At 44.5% G+C, this 25,837-nt stretch overlaps 1 protein-coding gene across 16 annotated transcripts in view; it reads right to left on the bottom strand.

Moving 5' to 3' along the window:
* The window catches only part of sun1b (Sad1 and UNC84 domain containing 1b), an 85,625-nt gene that overhangs the window by 25,648 nt on the left and 34,140 nt on the right, over positions 1 to 25,837 (bottom strand). For 9 of the 16 annotated variants that reach the window (XM_086001152.1, XM_086001161.1, XM_086001165.1 and 6 more), the window contains 10 exons: positions 13,075 to 13,272; positions 11,619 to 11,818; positions 4,293 to 4,322; positions 3,986 to 4,180; positions 2,279 to 2,401; positions 1,630 to 1,767; positions 1,382 to 1,498; positions 1,074 to 1,172; positions 663 to 756; positions 506 to 564 (listed from right to left, as the gene is read on the bottom strand). In XM_086001152.1, coding sequence (XP_085857278.1) covers positions 506 to 564; positions 663 to 756; positions 1,074 to 1,172; positions 1,382 to 1,498; positions 1,630 to 1,767; positions 2,279 to 2,401; positions 3,986 to 4,180; positions 4,293 to 4,322; positions 11,619 to 11,818; positions 13,075 to 13,272 — 1,253 coding nt within the window. The remainder of the gene's footprint in view (positions 1 to 505; positions 565 to 662; positions 757 to 1,073; positions 1,173 to 1,381; positions 1,499 to 1,629; positions 1,768 to 2,278; positions 2,402 to 3,985; positions 4,181 to 4,292; positions 4,323 to 11,618; positions 11,819 to 13,074; positions 13,273 to 25,837) is intronic. The other 7 variants (XM_086001153.1, XM_086001154.1, XM_086001155.1 and 4 more) reach the window with 7 other exon arrangements.

The raw sequence follows: 25,837 nt of genomic DNA, 5'->3' as shown, positions 1-25,837 counted from the left end.
GTTCCGACCTAGCTGACTCTCTCGGGCCGCATTATACACCCTCCCACTGCATGTTCTCAATTGTGTTTTGGTTTGAATTGTGCTTGGTCTCTATCCATTAATATTGTGTATTTTATTTGCCCAAATTGATTTATTTCTGACACAAAAATTGAAAATTTTACACTAAACACATATATGGCTGCCTCAGTCATGAAATCAGCAGAAAGCTCCAACTAGGTTGGTGTATACTTTAGCTTGGGCAGGGGAGGCATTGTGTTGGGTTGGGAATGTAGATATCGCATTTAGGCATCTGTAACTTGCCTCTCAAAGTGCATGTCATCCTAAAATATTACACAATTCTCTCCAAATGACAAACCAGCTTTCAAGTATAATGTTGCTTTGACAGTTTGTTAATCCAGCAAACAGGGATATGGTTTCTTCACCGTGCTCCAGCGCATTCTATCGTTTGGCATCACATCACACTATCAGGACTACAGCCCGATCAAACTTGTAGGTGTTCACTTACCAAATAACAGAAGAAATGGGATCAACAAGAACAACCATCTGAGCAATCTAGGAAGACACCTGGATGTAAAGACAAAGAATAATCCCCAAACTAGATTACATCCAGCAAGTTTGAAAATCTATACTAAATTACAAGCATTAACACGCTCCTTCCATACCTGGTGAGCAAAAACACATCAAGAAGGGACATTAAAGTAATCAGCTGGTACCATCCAGTCCCAAGCCACCAGAAAACTCCAGAAGCAGCTTTTCCTAAAAAAACAAATGCAAAAGAATGATGTATGATGAAGTAATCAGGTGCTCACCCTGGGAAGCAGTTTACATCTGTGCAAATCCTGCAACAAACATGCTGTGTGAATTAGCCCAACCATAAATCTGAGAAAATAGGAACAAATGCACAAGTACACTAGATTGAAGAAAATGAAGCCATCGCTATATGCACAAGACTTGGGTGAAATCAAAGCTTGCAATGCTCTACCACTTAATATACATGCACAATAAACACCAGCTCTAGAGGACCATGAATAGATGGAACAGATGCAGAACAAAAAAGATAAAAATTAAATAACCTGGAGATACAATGGCCAACCACAGAATAGACAAGGCCTTCCTGGATACAAACCAGGCAACAGCACCGGCAGCCTGCATCACCCGCAGCAACAATGAGCCTACAAATACAAAACACATCAATCTGCAATACATCAACTTTGCATCTTCAGGCAATCTTTCTTGGTGTAAATTTTATTTTACTAAATATACTGCACAAAAGTTAATGCACCAAATATCCCAAATGTGCAGTAATAGCAACAAGTATCACCATTCTTCAAAACATTATATCAACAAAATGGGAGGACAAAATAGAAGTCTAAAAATCAACCTGCATAAGCAAAGACCAGCCAGAGAGTCCGTGTGACTTGTGTAAACTTCATGTACTTTGTGGACCCCACCTCGGTGGATTTATATGTATCGTGTTTCATCCCCTTACAATCATCACCTGTTGATTGTGGCAGTACATTACATTAGTGCAGTGAACAAAGTGAACCCAGTTTGTGGTCAAATGCATTATGTCCCACAAGCAACTGTGGAATGAAGCAGCAGCAGCAGGTATCAAACCAAAATACTTACACAAAGATTCTCCATTTATATTCAGCTGTCCATCCCCAGTAATCAACTCTTTTACATTCATTCTTCCACAGTAACTTGAATGGGCTGCAACACAGAAACTGATCCTTAGCTGTCTTTCTCTGAGATGGGAAACATATTCTGTAGAGAAAAATCTTGACTGTCAAACCAATGAGTAGTGAAGTCACTGTATTTGCATGTAGCCAGGACTACGCTGCTCATGCATGCAAATGAGCTAGCTATTGAGAGTTTACCTAAATAAAACGAGCACAAAGCTAAAGGCATAGGCTATTTACATTTTAGACACCCATTTGCAGTTCAGCTACAAGCTGTGTAAATAGTGACATGCTGCTTAAATTCAAACAAGCGAGAGTGAACTACAGGCAACAGCACAAGACAGAACCTCCTGGTGTTGAGAAAAAAAGAAATTCCATGCTGTTCACGTTCCAACACAAAAGAATTCTGAATATTTTATGTATGCATTTTAGGAGAAGCACCTGGAGAGACCACAACCAGCACTCTTACAATGAGAATTAGTGGCAAAACTTTCTACAACAGGGGAAATACAAAAAAAAGTAATTGGCTCATCTAGTCAGCAATAAACAGACTTAAGAACATGCAAGCGTATGTTTCACCCCACACAGTTAGGTACCTTTGGAGTAAAAACCAGTCTTCAACAAAATTGTTTGATAAAGTTGCAAAAACCATGCTGCTGCAGTTGATACAGTATACTTTGCCAATTGAAGTATGTGACTCATGAATAACTGCACTCCTCCTAAAAAAAGCAAATGCAACCAATTTTTAAATTCCAGGACTTAATTATATCCATGACACTTATGCAGGGCTGTTAGTAGTGTTACACCCAGGAACTCCACTTGCCTGGATGAGTGCAGCTCCAACAACACTCAAGAAGCTCGACACCATCCAGGACAAAGCAGCCCGCTTGATTGGCACCCCATCCACCACCTTAAACATTCACTCCCTCCACCACCGGCACACCGTGGCTGCAGTGTGTACCATCTACAAGATGCACTGCAGCAACTCGCCAAGGCTTCTTTGGCAGCACCTCCCAAACCAGTGACCTCTTCCATCTAGAAAGACAAGGGCAGCAGGCGCATGGGAACACCACCACCTCCAAGTTCCCTTCCAAGTCACACACTATCCTGACTTGGAAATATATCGCCATTCCTTCATCGTCACTGGGTCAAAATCCTGAAACTCCCTCCCTAACAGCGCTGTAGGAGAACCTTCACCACATGGACTGCAGCAGTTCAAGGCAGCAGCTCACCACCACCTTCTCATGGGCAATTAGGGATGGGCAATAAACGCTGGCATTGCCGGCGACGCCCACATCCCAGGAACAAATAAAAAAAACAGATCCTACTGTAAAATCATGTGTTTTTGGAGGGATTCAAATTTGCTGATTAAATCCATGAAAATTAAGTTGCAGTAAAAATGAATTCAAGCCACCGACTCGTGCTCATGCCACAGATTAAGAATGGCCACTGAGTCGGTGGTTGTTTGGCACCTTACTCAGTAAGCATTGTTCATAGAATAGTACAGCACAGGAGGCCGCCATTCGGCCCTGCAAGTCTGCACCGGCTCTTTCGAACAGCAATCCAGTTAGTCCCACTCCCCCGCTCTTTCCCCATACCTCTGCAATTTTTTCTCCTTCAAGTATTTATCTAATTCCCTTTTGAAAGCTACTTGAATCTGTATCCACCACCCCATCAGGCAGTGCATTTCACATCCTAACCACTCGCTGCGCAAAAAAGTTTTGCCTCATGTCACCTCCAGTTCTTTTGCCAATCACCTTAAATCTGAGCTCTCTGGTTACCAACCCTTCTGCCAATGGGAACAGTTTCACTTTATTTAATCTAGCTAAACCCTTCTTGATTTTAAACACCTTTATCAAATATCCTCTTAGCCTTCTCTGCTTTAAGGAGAACAACCCCAGCTTCTCCAGTCTATCCATGTAACTGTAATCCCTCATCCCTGGAACCATTCTAGTAAATCTCTTCTGTACCCTCCCCAAAGCCTTCACCTCCTTCCTAAAAAGTGTGGTGCCCAGAATTGGACACAATACTCCAGCTGGGGGCGAGTCTTGACTAAGTGACAACAGTCTATTTTACCGCTGGTAGGGTAGCGATAATTATTGGCAAGCTGAACCTATCCTTATCCAATGTCCACAAGTACAGTAGTCATCGCTGGATAGCAAGAGAGATCCCTAACTGATCGTCACCCCCACACCCCAGCCAATAGCCCTACAGCCACTAGTTCTTGTGGCTTAGTGTCACCCAGGCAGTGCATTTACCTTGTTATGCTACAAAAGGGAGCCTTCCATATGCCAGTCACCTACTTGATTTGTCTTTTTTGTTTCTGCTTCTGGAGTAGACGGTTGAGGAGGGTGCATGGGAGGCGCAGTATGCAGTCAGAACATCTTTTCGCTCAGAAAGAATGCTGCAGTCAGTACAGGTGTAACCGTTGAACATAGCCGTCTGCATTTCACCTGTTATGATGTCCCCATTTGCTGGGATCAAAGTTGCATTTCCACCTAAATGACAAAGAACAGAGGAAACTCGACTTATGACACCATCACTATCCAAACAAATTAGGTGCCGTACTTCAGTGTGTCAAATGAGCCGAACAGCTGAATATTTATTTACCTTTACTGTCTCCATCCTCGTCATCTAGCCCTGCCAAAACAAGCAGAACAAATTTTTAAACACTGCTCAATTTCACCGTAATTAGCTAAATTATCTCGAGCAACTTTAGCTTCAGTGCACTGGAGCAAACCAAATGTAGCTCAGCACAGATACTTTTCAGGTCAAATCCTGGAACAAAAGCAGAGCTCACTCGAGTACCAGCAGCAACACTAGGAAGTTTTAGTGTCTGTTTATGCTGCTGAACAAAACATTTAATTCAAATAGCTATAAAAAGTATCAATACTAAAAAAGCAAATATCTACATTACAACAGTGACGACGCTTCAAAGAGTCTTTCAATGGTTATAAAGCACTATGGGGCGTTCCAAGGATGTGAAAGGTATTATAGAAATGCAAGTTCTTTCTTCTACTGTGCAACTAATTCTGTTCCATCACATCATGAATCAAGTAACTAACAAATCACTGAATACATTTCATCGCCAAGTAACATGTTAAAAATGGAAATGAGGATAGCAGCTGTTTGTCTGGTAGGTATTGCCCTGTAGACAAGTTCCACCCCACCATTTTCTCCCATCATTTCCTGAGCTTATGCTGGGCACAATTTCACAGGCACCATCGACCCTTTAGTACATCTTCCCAAGTTGTCTTTATGTGAGTTTAGAAAGCGAGTGCCAGCAGAAGGCATAGCCGTGTCCTAACCCGTTCTCACCCACCATCCATATACTTCCCCCTTCCAGCAGAGGTCAATGAATAGCTATCACCAGTCAAAACAAGAGCGAATTCTTCAACCTTCACCCAGAATGCACTGAAATCAGCTGTAGCACCCCATTGTTCACTCAGTGGAGGTAAAAGGATCCAATATGGGACCTTGAGTCTGTATAACATCGTTCTACACTGGACAGTGTATTTACATACTTAAAAAGAATGATTTAATACACAAAAAAAGAGTGCATTTTAAGATTTACAAGTACTAAATGAATTGCTGTTGACCGATTCACTTGATGATACAAGTTTAAGTTTCTGATAACACTCAAATGCACTCTGACCTCAAGTATTAGACCACATTTGAAGAAAACAATAAAACACTTAATATAGCTGGGGTTCGATACAGCCCAAGGACTGGGCTACTTTTCATAAGCAGTTTCAAAATGTAAGTGTAACTGAAAGAAGCAGAGACACAGGACACAATGTACCAGAGCAATGCGGAGGCACCTTCCAGCTTTTCCCACACTTGAGAACAGAGATGGGTTTCAAATTACTTCCCCTCCTCTTCCTCCAAAAACAAACAGTATTCCTCTTTTGAAAGACAGCATTGTACACCTCTGTGGTTGTTTATATAGCTCCTGCACCTCAGTGTGAGTATTAGCTGGAATGGGTTTAAATGCAGGTCTCTTCGGGCAGACTCCATTATATTGGTGTTAGCAGCACAGGTTTGCTGAAATCACGTATTTGCTCCGAGCATGGTTTTGTTTGAACAGCACACCAAGTACTATTCAGCAGTGTTAAGGCTATATTCTTTTGCCCACACTTCTCTTTGTGTGGTTAAAGTGGTTTCCTTATAAAAAAAAATACTGGTGGTTTTAAGACTACATCTCTAAGCACCACGCGTTTCGTTTGCTGTAATGTGTGTGATACTCCCTGGTAGTAACGGACTTTAAAAATGAGTGTGCTTTTTGTTCATTTAGATCTAAAGTTTAGCCTTTTTGACAGCAGAACTGCTTAAGTTTGCGTGTGATTCAGAAATTTCCATTGTTTTAGAGTCAGAGTCATAACGGCACAGAAGGAGGCCATTCGGCCCATCGAGTCTGTACCGGCTCTCTGCAGAGCAATCCAGTCAGTCCCATTCCCCCGCTCTATCCCCATAGTCCAGCAAGTTTATTTCCCTCAAGTGCCTATCCCGTCTCCCCTTGAAAATATTGAGTGTCTCCATTTCCACCGCTTCCGTCGGCAGCGAATTCCAGGTCATCACCACACTGTAATAAAGTTTTTCCTCACATCCCCCCTGTATCTCTTGCCCATCAACTAGTGGGAACAGCCTTTCCCCATCTAGCCTATCCAACCCCGTCATTATCTTGTACACCTCTATCAAATCACCCCTCAACCACCTTTGCTCTAATGAAAACAAATCCAGCTTCTCCAACCTGTCCTTGTACATGAAACTCTTGTTTAAACGGCACCTAAATATCCGGAATTCTCTATTAACCGGCAAAATTCATACTCCGAAAACACCACCTCAATAACCAGAAATGTTGCCGAGTCCGAGTCTCCCGCGGTGGCCGAGTTAGTCAGTGGGGGTAGTTCTCCAAACTGCCACTACTCAGCTTCTTGGCGCTGTCAGAAGTCCGAACACCTCAATAACAGGAGTCTGACTCTCCTGCGTTGCCGGTAGTCTCTTCCGATCCGCCATTTTTCTGTTTACTGTATAAGTTTTGTTTTACTGTTAAGTAACTAGAGTTATGGATTACCCTCAACTGGCAGTACTGTACTTAATCAAGCATCTTCCACCATCCATTTAACAACATTCTGTAGGTGAGTACCCAATTACTGTATACTGCACATTTCTTGATTTTTTAATTTCTGTTTGTTAAAAATAGCCTCGGTAGATAACCCTCTCCGTCATCCGGAATTTTTAATCAACCGGCACCATCCCTGTCCCGTCGGTGCCAGATACCAAAGAGTTTCCTGTAGCTAAGATTCCCCATCCCTCAAACCATTCTGGTAAATCTCTTCTGCAGCCTCTCAAGGGCCTTCACATCCTTCCTAAAGTGTGGTGACCAGAACTGGACGCAATACTCCAGTTGTGGCCTAACCAGCGCTTTATAAAGGTTCAGCATAACTTCTCTACTTTTGTACTCAATACCTCTATTTATGGATCCCATATGCTTTGCTAACCACTCTCTCAATATGTCCGGTCACCTTCAAGGACCTATGCACATTAACTCCCAGCTCCCTCTGTCCCTGCACACTCTTTAAAACTGTGCCATTAAGTGTATATTGCCTCTCCCTCTTCCTTCAGCCAAAATGCATCACCTCACACTTCTCTATATTAAATTCCATCTGCCACTTGTCTGTCCATTCTGCTGGCCTTTCTATGTCCTGTTGCAGTCGATTGGTATCCTCACTGTTTGTCACACCCCCAAGTTTGGTGTCATCGGCAAATTTAGAAATTCTACTCTGTATTCCAACATCCAGGTCATTTATATATATCAAAAAAAGCAGTGGCCCCAGCACTGACCCTTGGGGAACACCACTGTCTAACATCCTCCAGTCTGAAAAACAGCCATTTACCACAACTCGCTGTTTTCTGTCCTTAAGCCAATTCCTTATCCAAGCTGCCACTGACCCACCTATTCCACGAGCCTTCCATGTGGTACTTTGTCAAACGCCTTCTGAAAATCCATGTAGACAACATCCATTGCATTCCCTTCATCAATCCTCTGTTACTTCATCAAAAAATTCAATTAGATTAGTCAAACACGATCTGCCTTTTACAAATCCGTGTTGGCTATCCTTAATTAGCTTAAACCTCTCCAAATGCCCGTTAATTTTTTTCTTGATTATTGTTTCTAAAACTTTACCCACCACTGGTGTTAAACTAACTGACCTGTAGTTACTAGGATTGTCCTTACACCCTTTCTTGAACAATGGTGTCACATTTGCCACTTTCCAATCCTCAGGCACCTACCCCGCATCTAGGGAAGATTGGAAAATTATGGCAAGCCCTTCTGCTATCTCCTCCCCCAATTCCCTTAGCAATCTGGGATGCAAGCCATCTGGACCAGGCGACTTATCTACTCTAAGCATACCCAGCCTTTCTAGTACATCCTGTCTATCAATTTTCACCCCTTCCATTGCTTCTACCTTTTCCACTTCTACCAATATTTTGTCAGCATCCACCGATATAAAGTACTCATCGAGTATTCCAGCCTTGCCCTGTGCCTCTAAGCATATATCACCTTCTTTGTCTCCAATAGGCCCCACCCCGCCTCTTACTACCCGCTTACTGTTTACATGCCAGATGATGATTTTTAGGTTCCCTTTTATGTTAACCGCCATTCTACTCTCATATTCTCTCTTTGCCAATCTTATTTTCATCTTCACTTGCCCTCTCAACTTACTGTATTTGGTCTAGTTCTCCCTTGAAGAATTCACCTGACATTCATCATACACCCTCTTTTTGTTTCATCATCTTCTCTATCTCCCTCGTCATCCAAGGAGCCCTTGCTTTGGTTCCCTTATCCTTCCCTCTTGTTGGAATGTACCTAGCCTGTACTTGGAACATCTTCTCCTTAAAGATCACCCATTGTTCCGTTACAGTTGTTCCCATCAGTCTTTGGTTCCGTTTTACCCTGGCTAGATACTTTTGCATCCCATTGAAGTTAGCCCTATTCCAATTTAGAAGTTCCACTCTAGATTGTTCCTTGCTCCTCTCCATTGCTAATCTAAATCTTATGATATGATGATCACTCGTACCCAATTGTTCTCCCACAGACACTTGGTCGACCTGGCCCACCTCATTCCCCAGCACCAGATCCAGCAATGCCTCCTTCCTAGTTGGACCAAGAACACAAGCATTAGCTAATTTCTGAGGCAACTGGACTGGTATCCCAACTAATCCCCATAATCTGATAAACACCAAATTCATACTTGAAATGAGCTTACTTAGATTCAAAAGAAGTTTTGTTCACCTAGAATGTAAAAATGGAAACATGCATTTTGAGAATTTAAACACATCCTATCTGCTGAGCCAGTGATCACTTACTGCCAGCAGAGTCAAAAATACAGACTTCTTTGCAGTCCAGAAATGGATTTTAAACACACCAAGCTCCAATTCAAAAAAACTCTATTCCTAGCAAGGCTCATCAGTTCTCAAAACAGCTGGTGTACCTATATTACAACCATTAGACAGTTTCCAAGCCCACTGCTGGAGTGCTACAGTGCTGGAAAATGTTGCAGGAGTGCTAGCTGCAGAGATTTCACAAAATGAAGTATAAAAGCACTGCCCAAATGGGGCAAAGAGGAAGCACGGTGCATAATATCATGACATTCTAATTCAAATCAGCAATGGACTTCACGTTAAGCATTCATTATTCTTAAGAGTACTACAACGCTGAAACACCAAGTGCAGAAAGAAGCTAACAGGGGTTGTGATTGTCATATCATAGATACATAGAAGATAGGAGCAGGAGTAGGCCATTCGGCCCTTCGTGCCTGCTCCGCCATTTAATGAGATCATGGCTGATCCTTTAATTCAGTATCCCGTCCCCGCCTTCTCTCCGTAACCCTTAACCCCTTTTGCCCGTAGAAATATATCTAATTCCCTCTTAAATATATTTAATGAGTTGGCGTACACTGCCCTCTGTGGCAATGAGTTCCACAGGTTCACCACTCTCTGAGTGAAGAAATTCCCCCTCATCTCTGTCCTAAATGGTTTAGCCCTTATCCTTAAATTATGTCCTCTAGTTCTGTTCTCACCCGCCAAGGGAAACATTCCTTCTGCATCCAGTCTGTCTAGACCTGTCAGAATTTTATACACTTCTATGAGGTCCCCTCTCAATCTTCTAAACTCCAGTGTGTACATCCCTAAACTACATAGTCTCTCCTCATAGGTCATTCCCGCCATTCCTGGTATCAGCCTGGTGAATCGCCGCTGCACCCCCTCCATGGCAAGAACATCCTTCCTCAGATGAGGCGACCAAAACTGTACACAGTACTCGAGGTGTGGTCTCACCAGTGCCCTGTACAGCTGCAGCAAGGTATCCCTGTTCCTGTATTCTAACCCTTTTGCTATGAAGGCCAGCATACCGTTTGCCTTCTTGACCGCCTGTTGCACCTGCATGCTCGCCTTCAGTGACTGGTGTACAAGAACACCCAGGTCTCTCTGTACTTCCCCCTCTCCCAATCTATTGCCATTTAAATAATAATTTGCCCTCCCGTTCCTGCACCCAAGGTGGATAACTTCGCACTTGTCCACATTATAGTGCATCTGCCATTTATCCGCCCAATCGCCCAGTCTGTCCAAATCGCTCTGGAGCTTCCTGGTCTCTTCCTCTGAGCCCACCCCACCTCCTAGTTTAGTGTCGTCTGCAAATTTGGAAATGCTGCATCCGACTCCCTGATCCAGGTCATTAATGTAAATTGTGAACAGCTGGGGGCCCAGGACAGATCCCTGTGGTACCCCACTTGTTACTGCCTGCCATTCAGAAAATGAGCCGTTTATTCCAACTCTCTGTTTTCTATCTGACAGCCAGTTCCCTATCCACGCCAAAACTTTCCCCTTTATCCCATGAGCCTCAATTTTCCATGCTAATCTTTTATGTGGGACCTTATCGAAGGCCTTTTGGAAGTCCAGGTACACCACATCTACTGGCTCTCCCCCATCTATTCTACCAGTTACTCCCTCAAAAAATTCCAATAGATTAGTCAAGCACGATTTACCCTTTGTAAATCCATGTTGACTCTGTCCTATCCTGTCCCCATTTGCTAAGTGCTCCGCTATTTCATCCTTAATGATGGACTCCAGCATTTTGCCCACAACTGATGTAAGGCTTACAGGTCTGTAATTACCTGCTTTTTCCCTACCCCCCTTTTTGAATAGTGGGGTAACGTTAGCTACCCTCCAATCCATCGGCACTGTTCCCGAGTCTAATGAATTCTGAAAAATCATCCTTAGTGCATCCGCTATCTCTAGGGCCACCTCCTTCAGTACCCTAGGATGCATGTTATCAGGCCCTGGGGATTTGTCCACCTTCAATCCCTTTAGCTTCCTTAACACCATATCCTTAGAGATATCGAGGTAGCTTCTGAAACACGAAAAATATCTGCTGGTTAAAGGAATAGGAGAGACTACAGTAAGGCTCAAGAAAAGTTTGTGAGCCATCTCTGGTGTTCTTTTCAAGGAAGGATTGCCAAACAAAAATAAAGCAGTATGCCCTATTTGTGGAAGGACCCAGGGTCCTGTGACAGAAAAATTCAAGTGAAGTTAGATAAATCTAAAAATATAAAGCAGCATCACAAGTGAATTGGATTAGTTTCCAAACATCCTTTTCCTAAGGTCTCTAACTCAACCCTTGATAGTCTCCAGAAAAAAATTGCCCGTTAAATTGAGGTTATTCAGTTCTTCAACTTTAACAGTTTAGAAGTTTAATGTAATAAATCAGAACAAGCTAATTTGTAATACAAAAGCAAAATACTGCGGATGCTGGAAATCTGAAATAAAAACAGGAAATACTCAGCAGTTTCTCTCTCCACAGATACTGCCTGACCTGCTGAGTGTTTTCAGCATTTCCTGAAGCTAATTTGTAACTTTGCACTTTATCTTGCTTACCCCAGAAATGGCCTACTTCTGTTTTTTCTCTAATTGAAGACTCATCCAGTACTGTGGACATCATTGATGTGTCACTCCCATAGCTGAGGATACTGCTGTGACTGGTAACTGAGGAATCAACCATGGCTTTCCTTGGAGTACGAGACACAGAAGCAGTTTGTTTGCTTGCACTTCGGTGTTTCTGCTGTTGCTTTGTGCTTCTGAAAAAGATAGCTAGGTTAAAAGATCTTCAACAAATGTTGATATGTTTTCCATAATAGCACTGTATTGTAGTACAATAGAGCTCAGGCATACTGTAGAACATGCGAGATCCCAATTACAACACTCAGGGAAATACCAAGCAAAGGAGAATGGTCAACCCAGGCTGCCTTCACATATCTGGCAGCCAACAGCAGAAAGAGCAGAGGTCTGGAGCAGATTTCCTGCCTACCTCTGTGTTCTACATGAAACTTCAAAGGATAAAAACCCCAAACATTTCCCATTGGTAACCTCATGATTTGGTGTTATGCAAACATATGTAAGTAATGATCTTAGTGTAATTCTATACGCATTGCAGCTGCATGGTTAAACAGTAGGTATAATGCATTAACAGTGTCTCGATAGCCCCAAACTGCTGCATTTAATCTAGCCACAAACTTGCACATTCTGTGGGCACGTCATGATTTTAAGTGACATTCGCAATCAGGTTGTCTCCTCTTCCCCATCCCAGGCTGGAGGATCGCGTCAACACTGGGAATTCAGCAGAAGGTGCCAGAAGAAACAGCTGCATCACATACTTTCTGATGAAGGGGCTCTGCCGAAAAAGTTACCTTTTTTTTTACCTTCAGATGTTGACAACTGTTGTATATTTATAATAACATTTTCTGTTTACATTTCAGATTTTTCTTTTCATCTGAGGTGCTCGAGACCTTAAGGAGAACCAAATGGCTGAATTGTAACCATCAACCTGAACCAGGTGCTGAAGTGATCTGATTTAGTTGGCAGTTTTTTGGGAGGAAGGGCAAAGAGAAGGAAGAAAGAGGTTAAGGAAAAGATGAAAAGGCACATGGAAAAGGATTTTTGATGCCGGGGGAGCGAAGGGCAGGGGGTGAGGGGGAAAGAGATCTGCCCTGTACCATTTTAGGACAGTAAGGAGGAGACATTTGTTCACTCAGTGGGTTGTGGATCTTTGGAATTCTCTGCCCCAGAGGGCTATGGATGCTGAGTCGTTGAGTATATTCAAGGCTGAGATGGATAGATTTTTGGATACGAAGGGAATCGGGGTAATGTGGGAAGGTGTTGTTGAAGTGTTGAATGGCGGAGCAGGCTCGAATGGCCTACTCCTGCTCCTACTTATGTTCTTATCTACTAATCTACCATATTTTCTGTAAAAAAAGTAATCCATGGTCCCATGGGTCCATTAAAGAAAACACCACCAATAGTTTTAACTCCTTCTTCCAATAAATGGCAGGCTCACCTGGATGAAGATTCTTTATAGAAGACACTTCCCGTGAAAGAGTGGCTGCTGCCAACGCTCTCATTGTGCACGCTTTCTGTGGAATAATATTCAGTGCTGACAGGACGCAATCTGCGTCGAGACATTCTTGGTGAATCGTATACTGGATGCAACTGATGCGTGCTTTCAAAATCCACTGCCTCTGTAGAATAGCTGGAACTGTAATAAAACACTCTACATGAACATTTCACTCGGGCACTTAAAAACGATTCAACATTAACACTGTACAAGAATATGAATGCACGGAGTTGTCCACTCACTGGTTTCAGCTTTAAAGAATTTGTACATTAATTACTGTTTTGAGAACAGTTGACCAATGCATTTCCCATTAAAAACATGCGATACATAGCATGCAGGTTGATGCAATTTAGATGTAGTAACGTGGTTATCTTTTATCGTAAATTCAAATACCAAAAGAAGTTTTAAACACAACCTGGTAGTGACTATTCTAGATTTTTTAATCCTCACATTTTATAGATATCAATATTACTAATGTAAAACTTCCAATTCCAAGATTATGCAAAGGTTCATAGAAACATAGAAGATAGGAGTAGGCCATTCGGCCCTTCGAGCCTGCTGCGCCATTCAATGAGATCATGGCTGATCATCCAAATTCAGTACCCTGTCCCTGCCTTCTCCCCTGATCCCTTTAGCCTTAAGAAATATATCCAACTCTTTCTTGAATATATTTAATGAACTGGCCTCCACCGCCCTCTGTGGCAGAGAATTCCACAGGTTCACCACTCTCTGGGTGAAGAAATTCCTCCTCATTTCAGTCCGAAATGGCTTACCCCTTATCCTATGACCCCTGGTTCTGGACTCCCCGGCCATCAGAAACATCCTTCCTGCATCTAGTCTGTCCAGGCCTGACAGAATTTTATAGGTTTCGATGAGATCCCCTCTCAATCTTCTAAACTCCAGTGAGTATAAGCCCAATCGACACAATCTCTCCTCATACGTCATTCCTGCCATCCCAGGTATCAGCCTGGTGAATCTTCGCTGCACTCCTTCCATGGCAAGAATGTCCTTCCTCAGGTAAGGCGACCAAAACTGCACACAATGCTCAAGGTGCGGTCTCACCAAGACCCTGTACAACTGTAGCACGACATCCTTGTTCCTGTACTCGAACCCTCTTGCTACGAAGGCCAACATACCATTTGCCTTCTTAACCGCCTGCTGCACCTGCATGCTTACCTTCAGCGACTGGTGCACAAGGACACCCAGGTCTCTTTGCACTTCCCCTTCTCCCAATCTATTGCCATTCAAATAATAATCTGCCTTCCTGTTTTTGCCACCAAAGTGGATACCCTCACATTTATCCACATTATAGTGCATTTGCCATGTTTCTGCCCAATCACCCAACCTGTCCAAATCGTACTGGAGTTTCACAACATCCTCCTCACAGCTTACCCTCCCACCTAGCTTTGTGTCGTCTGCAAATTTGGTGTTATACCACTATTACCAAAATTATACAATTATTAAGATGGTGATTAGATTAGCAAAGATTAACAGTCACAAAAACTCTTTTATAAAATCATGCATTTCGACATCCTACAACAAATTCCTTCATGTGATGTTCATTTTTTATGATTCTTAAATCCAGAGAGGCTATGAACTTGCATGTTATTGCAACAAATGCCATTTGCATCAAAAATACAAACCATTTCAAACATTTTAGCACAGAACTCAAGAGTTACTCCAATTAATTTTTTCCCTCCTCCTCACATCCCTCCCACCACTCCTCAACTGACGGGAAAGCAGGCAATCTATTCCCAGGCCATTCCCAATGCTGTTCTGTCGTCAACTGCTGGGGCGAGCGCGAGAGTCACACTAGTTGACTCATTTTTGGTTCCTCTTTCTGGTTGACTTCACTCCAGGGCAGCCCAAGAGAGAGATACAGAACACTATAGGGGATAAAGCACGTAACTTATAACCATTCCATGCCCAGAAGCAAGAGTACATGTCATTGCACTTTTGTCAAGTTTCGAGACACTTGTTTGGGGAGGAGGGGGGTAAAAGAAAGAGGAAAATGGAGGAGTGGTAAGCGAAGGGTATGTTGTACATTAAAAATTTACATTAAAAATACCAAAGACCGTAGCATTTTACTGCAAGACAAGTTTATATAAAGCAGCAGGTTCTAGTTAATGTTGAAAGCAGCAAGAGAATTATACAAAACATATTCCATGGTAAAACAGGACAATTTTTATTAAAGTATTGGCTCTTCCGGTGCTTGTGTCCAATATTCCAAATTCAGCAACGTACACTAGTTCACGATTTAAGAGCTGTTGTTTAAGATTTTTTGTGCATATGTAAGTAATGCAACACAGATTATAAATAGCCAACAATACTATGACGGTAACAAGGAGGCGGACTTGAGGAAAATTCACAGCAGGTTTCAGTAGCCTGGCCTCCAAATGCATCCCACAGTGAAACTTAACCCTAACAAGATGTCCCTTCATGCTGGGAGGCTACAGAAGGCAGTATTAATTCTATTCATACTGTTGGTGGGGAGGGGAGGGGAAGGGCAGATGTGTGCTCGTGCCAACAGCATAAACAAGGGTACTATGTACTGAATTGAGCCATTAGTATTTAACGATGTATGAACTGAACACCAACTGGTTAAAACAGCTGAGGAATGCTAGTGTTTTGTAAGAGCTCCCTTATGAAGTTTGATAAAGTAAGTGTTTTCAAATGCAACCGTTTGCAGTTATGCAGCCATTTGTGCACCTCTGTAAAGGGGTTTCCACTTTGCAGTAATGCAAAAATGATAGAACTCCAGAGTCAGGGACTGAACTGACCTGAACACTGGTCTACTGCTGTTCCCACGTTCCCCCTTTCAGCCCCTCGAGCCTGTTCCGCCATTTAATTAGATCATGGCTGATCTTTATCTCAACTCTATCTACCCGCCTTGGCTCTGTAACCCTTAATACCCTTGTCTAACAAAAACCTAGCAATCTCAGTTTTGAAATCTTCAACTGACCCCCAGCCTCAACAGCTTTGTCTGGAGAGAGGGTTCCAGATTTCCCCAGTTGCTGAGTGATCCCCTTTCACCAGACGCTGCCTTTGAACGTTTTTTTTTAAAAAGCAGCTTGACATTTTACTAGTTTTACTCTGTGCCATGTTGTTTCTCTTGGGCATTTTACAAGATGAAGCAGAGCCTTTTTGTAGTATTTTGAGAAAGCTCTCAGCTGCATGCTGAAAACATTCAAAATGTACTAGCTGGGGAAAGTAGTTCGATGCATGTGTGCAAACTACCTTGTTAGTGGAGAACCACCTTTTGGCTTTATATATGGCTGTGCCACTAGACCAATAATAGAAACAGGAACAATTTTGCACAACTAGTTTTCACCATCACAAGCCGCAGCATCTGGAAAGCTTCCACACTGCAGTTGAAATTTTTTATTGAAAAATGTTAGTTAAATTACAAAGCATAAGCATGGCAAAATTTGAATAAATTTAGTCATGCAGACGTCAGATTATTCAAGGGATGAGATTGACAACCCTCCAGCAAATGGTTAATTTATGAAGAATCTCTTCTGTTTCAACAGGAAAAAAAAAGCTAGTGTTACAACTAAACTGTTTGCACTGTCCAGCATGTTTCAACAGCATAATTGACTGCCAACAGACCATCTGAAACCTCAAATCTCCAACCCAAAACCTGAGGACTCATTCTACGAAACTCCTGCAATATCCACAAAAACCTGAAATACAAGACAAATATCAAGCAGGTCATCTATTTCCCCCACCACCATTTTTAACATTACTTCACTATTGTACGAACAAACCGACCACCACAGGGGTTTTGCTGTGAATCAATAAAAGCTCAAACCCATTCAGACATATATAAAAGTTGCTTTAGTCTGGTTTTGTTCTGTTAGGCCCTCAATTTATTTAAATGTCACTTCACACAAGGGATTCTATCACGAGTGTGTGTGAAGTGTTTTATTAAAGGCCTCAAATTAAAAATAAATAAGTAGTTACTGCAATAGCAGTCCATTAAGCAAAAAGATACATTATGACAAAAGCAAAATACTGCAGATGCTGGAAATCTGAAATAAAAACAGAAAATGCTGGAAACACTCAGCAGGTCAGGCAGCATCTGTGGAGCGAGAAACAGTCAACGTTTCAGGCCAATGACCCTTCGTCAGAACTTTCGACGTCAGAATGAAAGGTCATCAACCTGAAATGTTTGTTCTTTCTCTCTCCACAGATGCTGCCTGACCGGCTGAGTATTTCCAAGATACAGGAGTTGCTTTTGCAAGCAAGCAGTATAAATTCCAGATAATGTTTGTGTCCTATTCCCTTTACAGTACAAGATGGTGCAGTTTTATTCAAACTTGTCCTCGACTTCTGCCTCCCTCCTTTCTTTCCTTACTACCGAACAATCTTGTTCTACTTATTTCCCAATTTTCACTTTTTGTTTACTTTTGCAGTCTTTCTCTGAATCTCACTTTGTGTTTCTGGACCATGCTCTTTTCTACAAGACAGCAAATCAAAGCAGAGAAAGTACAAGAACCAAAAGTATGGAAAGACAGATCACTGGTGAATAGGTTGGTAAAAACTGTGTGCGGGATCAGAAAGGCAGAGACTAAAACAAAGAAATAAAGCCCAACAAAAGCAGGGCTTTGCCGAGCTGGGCTTGATGATTTAGATCAGATAGCTACAAATGCCATTTTCCTGCAATTTAGTGGTGATGTCCGTATACATGGTCTAAGGATCCTTACAACCATAAGGCGCGACATTCATCACCTTTTTCACGGCAACATTAACTTACTAAAGTCAACTGCTGGTCCATCTACCAGCCAAGTCTTTCACAAGAAAAGCAACAGGTGGCAGACAACATTATCTCAATGGAGGGCTAGGCCAACCAACTGCAGAGTTGGAAAGGAGGAAGACAAAGCAGCAAGTAATGCCAGCAAATTAAAATACTATTTATGAACTAGTGTATCCATTCATAGCATGAATATACAGTACTCGGAATTAGAAGGAATCTCATCCAACAGGTAGTTACCAATTGAAAAAATGCCTGATGTAATTGACCCTGTATTAACCTGAATTCTACACAAACTTAAATTCTGCAAATCTTACAATTCCTCTGCATACAGCTTTTACAGACATCAAGTCGTGAATCGAATTTTGCTTCAAGAATGGAGACCTTGCTCAGTATCTCAGAGCCAACACAAAAATATTCCAGGAAGTATGTGTGTAGATTTTGCTAGAATTTTAATTACTGTGTTGCATTGTTCCTGTACTTAATAGAAACATAGAAGATAGGAGTAGGAGTAGGCCATTCGGCCCTTCGAGCCTGCTCCGCCATTCAACGAGATCATGGCTGATCATCCAAACCCTAGCACCCGGTCCCTACACAGCCAGCCATCCCACCCAAGCCCTATCCCCGTAACCCCACGTATTTAATCCCCCCTAACACTAAGGGTCAATTTTTATCATGGCCAATCAACCTAACCCGCACATCTTTGGATTAATACAGTTCCCCGTACAGCATACTCCAACTGCTCACTCCTTTACAATGGATTAAGAAAGTGAGAATCAAAATAGCAACAAGAAATGGCCTGTGTACGAACAAATTGCATATTATAATTTAACTGTGGTAACCAGAAAAGTGTAGCTTACCAAGTCATTCATACAGATTCTCAAACTGGTTGTCACTAACCATTCAAGACAGTCTGCAGTAAGAATTTAGAGAGAAAGACTTGCATTTATATAGCACCTTTCATGTCCTCAGGATGGCCTAAAGCACTTCTCAAGCCACTAAAAAACACTGAAGCGTAATCAAGGTTGTTTGGTAGCCAACTGCAGCAGCTAATCTACAAGGTCCCACAAACAATAATGCAATAAATGATTGATTTATTTCACTTCATCTGATTTGGTGGTGTTGGTTTCTAAAAATGTTAGCCAGAACACTGGAAGGACTCCCTCCTCATCTTTGAACAGGGCCATGGGATCATGTATGGCCACCTCAGTACTGCACTGAAATGTCAGCCTGCAGTATACGTGTTCAAGCCTCGGAGTGGGGCTTCAACCCACAAACAGTAATGAGATAAATAACTAGACAAAATGTTTAAAGTGCTGTTGATTGAAGGATAATTATTGGCCAGGGGACCGGAAGAAGTCCCGTGAGGTGAGTTTTAAGGAGCTGCTTAAAAAGGACAATAGTCAGGTGGTGAGGTGAAGGGTTTTAGGGAAGGAATTCTAGAACACAGCTGAAGGCAGAGCAGCCAATAGTGGGGCAAAGCTGGGGGTGCACAAGAGGCCGGAGTCAGAGGAACAACTTTTTGGGGGGGGGGGGGGGTGGTCAGAGGTAAAGAAGAGCGAGACTATGGGTGGATTTAAACACAAGGGTGAGAATTTTTACATTCAGGATTGGACCATGGACCCATCAGTTACCAAGGAGTACTCTGACTAGTCCTGTACTTGTGCTGGCTTCAGACTGACTAGTGGGCAGCCAGACAAATGAAATCCCACAAATCAGAAGCTTATAGTTCGAGAGGTGGCCTTGCCCCTCTCAGTGCTGTCAATCAAACCTACAACTTCAATAAGATGCCCAAGATGTTAATGACGGGATGTCTGAATTGAATAACTTCCCCGCCTACCTGTAAACAAGTATCCTATCCGACATGAATGCTGGCAGGATGAATCAAATTAGTACCTTGCACCAGGATTGCTACCAGTGCCATGTGCTAGTCAGAGTAGAAATCGAAGGATATTTCAGATGAATACGTGGTTAGAGGAATGGTGCAAGGGGGAGGGATTCAAATTCCTGGGACATTGTAACCGGTTCTGGGGGAGGTGGGACCAGTACAAATCGGACGGTTTGCACCTGGGCAGGACCGGGACCGATGTCCTGGGGAAGTGTTTGCTAGTGCTCTGGGGGAGGGTTTAAACTAAAATGGCAGGCGGTTGGGAAACTGAGCAGGGAGTCAGAGGAAAGGGAAACAAGGATAGAAGCAAAAGACAGGAAGGAGAAAAATAAAGGTGGCAGTCAGAGAAATCAAGGGTTTAAATCAAACATGGCCACAGTAAATAATCATTCTAAAAGGTGTAAAAGTGTTAAAAAAACAAGCCTGAAGACCTTGTGTCTTAATACGAGGTGCATTCGTAATAAGGTGGATGAACTAGCTGCGCAAATAGAGGTAAACGGATATATGATATGATTGGGATTACGGAAACATGGCTCCAGGGTGACCAAGGCTGGGAACTCAACATCCAGGGGTATTCAATATTCAGGAAAGATAGGCAAAAAGGAAAAGGAGGTGGGGTAGCATTGCTGGTTAAAGAGGAGATTAACACAATTGAAAGGAAGGATATTAGCTCTGATGATGTGGAATCTGCATGGGTAGAACGGAGAAATACCAAGGGGCAGAGAACGTTGGTGGGAGTGGTATACAGACCTCCCATCAGTAATGCAGAGGTTGGGGATGGCATTAAACGGGAAATTAGAGACGCGTGCAATAAGGGCACAGCAGTTATCATGGGTGACTTTAATCTACATATAGATTGGGTTAACCAAATTAGTATCAATACTGTGGAGGAGGAATTCCTGGAGTGTATACGGGATGGTTTCCTGGACCAATACGTCGAGGAACCAACGAGAGATCAGGCCATCTTAGACTGGGTATTATGTAATGAGAAAGGATTAATTAGCAATCTTGTTGTGCGAGGCCCCTTGGGTCAGAGCGATCATAATATGATTGAATTCTTCATTAAGATGGAGAGTGAAGTAGTTGACTCAGAGACTAGGGTCCTGAATTTAAATAAAGGAAACTACGATGGTATGAGGCGCGAGTTGGGTAGGATTGATTGGGGAATGTTACTCAAAGGGTGGATAGGCAATGGCAAACATGCAAAGATCGCATGGATGAACTACGGAATTTGTTCATCCCAGTTTGGCATAAAAATAAAAAAAAGGTGACTCAACCGTGGCTAACAAGGGAAATTAGGGATAGCATAACATCCAAGGAGAGGACATATAAATTGGCCAGAAAAAGCAGCAAACCTGAGGATTGGGAGCAGTTTAGGATTCAGCAAAGGAGGACAAAGAGATTAATTAAGAGGGGGAAAATAGAGTATGAGAGTAAGCTTGCAGGGAACATAAAAACTGACTGTAAAAGCTTTTATAGTTATGTGAAGAGAAAAAGATTGGTGAAGTCAAGCATAGGTCCCTTGCAGTCAGAATCAGGGGAATTTATAATGCGGAACAAAGAAATGGAAAACCAGTTAAATAATACTTTGGGTCTGTCTTCACAAAGGAGGACACAAATAACCTGCCAGAGATGTCAGGGAACAAAGGGTCTAATGAGAGGGAGGAACTGAAAGAAATCAGTATTTGTAGGGAAATTGACGGGATTGAAGGCCGATAAATCCCCAGGGCCCGATAATCTACATCCTAGGGTACTTAAGGAAGTGGCCCTAGAAATAGTAGATGCATTGCTGGTCATCTTCCAAAATTCGATAGACTCTGGAACAGTTCCCATGGATTGGAGGGTAGCTAATGTTACCCCACTATTCAGAAAAGGTGGTAGAGAGAAAACGGGGAATTATAGACCGGTAAGCCTGACATCGGTAGTGGGGAAAATGCTAGAGTCCATTGAGGATGTAACTGGTAGAATGGATAAGGGAGAACCAGTGGATGTGGTGTATTTGGACTTTCAGAAAGCTTTCGATAAGGTCCCGCATAAGAGATTAGCGTGTAAAGTTAAGGCACATGGGATTGGGGGCAAGGTACTCACTTGGATAGAGAACTGGTTGGCAGACAGGAAGCAAAGAGTTGGAATAAACGGGTCTTTTTCCGAGTGGCAGGCAGTGACTAGTGGGGTACCGCAGGGATCGGTCCTAGGACCCCAGCTATTCACGATATATATCTATATATCTATCTATATAAATAAAGCGATGCTTCTGTCCTTCTGTCTGTCGGTCATCACGTGTGCGTCTGTCGGGCTATGCGCTCGAAAGTTACAGGGCGTACCTACGCGTGCATTACGTCGAAAGAAAGCTTACCTTTCCAAAACGGTCTTAAGCGTATTTACGTTTCGGCCGGGCTAAAATCACGCCCGTGGTATCCGAAAAACCTTCAACATTCCGCTCATTAGCATCTCATTATCCGCTCATTAGTGACAGTGACCTCGAGGTCGACCAATCGTACGGCGGCTTGCTGCCGCGTGCGGCCGGGCCCTCCTACGGTCGAGTGACGGGACGATTGACCAATCCTACGCTTTGGTCACCTGACGGTCGACCAATCGGTGCGTGTGTGGGCGGGCCTTATCGTTCTGAACCGAGGTGATCTTGCTTCCATTCTTTTTTCTGCTTTCTGCGTCTTTCTTTTCAAATATACATTTCCAGCAAAAGAAAATTGAATTTATTAAATTGTTTTAAAATAAATCACTCATTTGTAAATATTTTATCTAACCTGAAGATTCTTTTTCCTACCTTTCCCCGTTTTTTTCTTAGGCCTGAAAGCCTGGGCCTTTCTTGCCCAGCCAGAGCTAGGTAATTGGGCTGCTGCTAAGCTCCTCACCGCCGCCCCCCGCCCCACGTTACCCGGGGCAACGGCGTCAGCCACGAGGGTCAGGGTGCGTGCGCAGCAGCAGCAGGTGAGACTCTGTTCCGCGCTCGGCTCGGGCGGGGCTCTCGAGAGTGCGGATCTCGGCCTTGGTGAGCGGGAAGGGTTACCCCGGCAACGGGAGTGCGGGGCGGCTGGGGCTTCGAGAGCGGGGCTCTCGGGAGTGCGGGGCGGCGCGGCAGGGTTACCCCGGCAACCGGGCGTGGCCGTGTCTCAGCCTCAAGCCCTCCCTTCCTCCCTCCCCCCCCGCCCTCCTTCCACCTCCCTCCCCCCGCCCTCTTTCTCCCCCCCCGCTCTCTTCCCACCCGCGCTCTCTCTTCCCCCCCCACCCGCGCTCTCTCTTCCCCCCCCACCCGCGCTCTCTCTTCCCCCCCCACCCGCGCTCTCTCTTCCCCCCCCACCCGCGCTCTCTCTTCCCCCCCCACCCGCGCTCTCTCTTCCCCCCCCACCCGCGCTCTCTCTTCCCCCCCCACCCGCGCTCTCTCTTCCCCCCCCACCCGCGCTCTCTCTTCCCCCCCCACCCGCGCTCTCTCTTCCCCCCCCACCCGCGCTCTCTCTTCCCCCCCCACCCGCGCTCTCTCTTCCCCCCCCACCCGCGCTCTCTCTTCCCCCCCCACCCGCGCTCTCTCTTCCCCCCCCACCCGCGCTCTCTCTTCCCCCCCCACCCGCGCTCTCTCTTCCCCCCCCACCCGCGCTCTCTCTTCCCCCCCCACCCGCGCTCTCTCTTCCCCCCCCACCCGCGCTCTCTCTTCCCCCCCCACCCGCGCTCTCTCTTCCCCCCCCACCCGCGCTCTCTCTTCCCCCCCCACCCGCGCTCTCTCTTCCCCCCCCACCCGCGCTCTCTTCCCCCCCCACCCGCGCTCTCTTCCCCCCCCACCCGCGCTCTCTCTTCCCCCCCACCCGCGCTCTCTCTTCCCCCCCACCCGCGCTCTCTCTCTTCCCCCCCACCCGCTCTCTCTCTTCCCCCCCACCCGCTCTCTCTCTTCCCCCCACCCGCTCTCTCTCTCTTCCCCCCCACCCGCTCTCTCTCTTTTCCCCCCCACCCGCTCTCTCTCTTCCCCCCCACCCGCTCTCTCTCTTCCCCCCCCACCCGCGCTCTCTCTTCCCCCCCACCCGCGCTCTCTTCCCCCCCACCCGCGCTCTCTCTCTTCCATATAAACGGATACTTCTTTCTGTCCTTCTATCTGTCTGTCCTTCTGTCTGTCCTCACGTGTGCATCTGTCCGGCTATGCGCTCGAAAGTTATAGAGCGTACCTAAGCGCGCGTTACCTCCGAAGAAAGCTTACGCTTCCGGGACGCTCGTAAGCGTATTTACTTTTCGGTCGGACGAAAATTGTTCGCGCCTTATGCAAAAAAACCTTCAAAATTAAACTCATTATCTGCTACTTAGCATTGATTGCCTGACGTCAAGGTTCGACCAATCCTGTGCCGTCACGATTGACCAATCCTACAGTACAGTCCCCTGATGGTTGGCCAATCGTGTGTGCGTGCGTGCGTGTGACTAATCGTTTTCATCTCAGGGATCTGGCAGCCATTGTTTCACTGCCATTACTTCAGCTTCCAGCTCAAACTACTTTGATCATCCAGCTTTGAAAAAGTTAGTATCTCTTTTAAAAATAACATAAGATTTACCAAAAACGTTTTATAAGTACTTTCACTTTCATCTTTCCAGGTATTAAAAGGTAGAAATGTTGCCCGGCAGCAGATTCACAAAGGGACACAGACAGGGCCCAAAGCCTGGCACTCGATTTAAACCGCCCGGCCCAAAACAGCCTTGGCAAAGCCGGGCTCCCCCAGCTAGTATATATATTAATGATCTAGATGAGGGAACTAGATGTAATATCTCCAAGTTTGCAGACGACACAAAGCTGGGTGGGCGTGTGTACTGTGAGGAGGATGCCGAGAAACTCCAGTATGATTTGGACAGGTTGGATGATTATACTGCATCTGCCGGTGGCATAGTGGTTAGCACTGTTGCCTCACAGCGCCAGGGACCCGGGTTCAAATCCGGCCTCGGGTGACTGTGCAAACTCCACACAGACATTCTCCCCGTGTTTGCGCGGGTTTCCTCCGGGTGCTCCGGTTTCCTCCCACAGTCCAAAGATGTGCGGGTTAGGTTGATTGGCTATGATAAAAATTGGCCCTTAGTGTTAGGGGGGATTAAATACGTGGGGTTACGGGGATAGGGCTTGGGTGGGATGGCTGTCGGTGTAGGGACCGGGTGCTAGGGTTTGGACGATCAGCCATGATCTCGTTGAATGGCGGAGCAGGCTCGAAGGGCCTACTCCTGCTCCTAGTTTCTATGTTTCTATGCCATGCTTCTGCCCAATGTGGATAAATGCGAAGTTATCCACTTTGGTGGCAAAAACAGGAAGACAGATTATTATCTGAACGGCAATAGGTTGGGAGAAGGGGAAGTGCAACGAGACTTGGGTGTCCTTGTGCACCAGTCACTGAAGGTAAGCATGCAGGTGCAGCAGGTGGTTAAGAAGACAAATAGTATGTTGGCCTTCGTAGCGAGAGGGTTCGAGTACAGGAACAAGGATGTCTTGCTGCAGTTGTACAGGGCCTTGGTGAGACCACATCTTGAGTATTGTGTGCAGTTTTGGTTGCCTTATCTGAGGAAGGACGTTCTTGCCATGGAAGGAGTGTAGCGGAGATTCACCAGGCTGATACCTGGGATGGAAGAAATGACGTATGAGGAGAGATTGTCTCGATTGGGCTTATACTCACTGGAGTTTAGAAGATTGAGGGGATCTCATCGAAACCTATAAAATTGTGTCAGGCCTGGACAGACTCGATGCAGGAAGGATGTTTCTGATGGCCGGGGAGTCCAGAACCAGGGGTCATAGTCTAAGGATAAGGGGTAAGCCATTTAGGACTGAAATGAGGAAGAATTTCTTCAACCAGAGAGTGGTGAACCTGTGGAATTCTCTACCACAGTAGAGGCCATTTCATTAAATATATTCAAGAAGGAGTTGGATGTATTTCTTAAGGCTAAAGGGATCAAGGGATATGGGGAGAAGGCAGGGACAGCGTACTGAATTTGGATGATCAGCCATGATCTCATTGAATGGCAGAGCAGGCTCGAAGGGCCGAATGGCCTACTCCTGCTCCTATCTTCTATGTTTCTATGTAAGTACAGAA

This window comes from Somniosus microcephalus, chromosome 11, assembly GCF_052327205.1.
Source record: "Somniosus microcephalus isolate GS21.2 chromosome 11, FLI_Smic_1.0, whole genome shotgun sequence".
Taxonomy (NCBI): domain Eukaryota; kingdom Metazoa; phylum Chordata; class Chondrichthyes; order Squaliformes; family Somniosidae; genus Somniosus; species Somniosus microcephalus.
The sequence above is the reverse complement of the archived record's forward strand: the minus strand, read 5'-3'. Positions and strand labels throughout refer to the sequence as shown.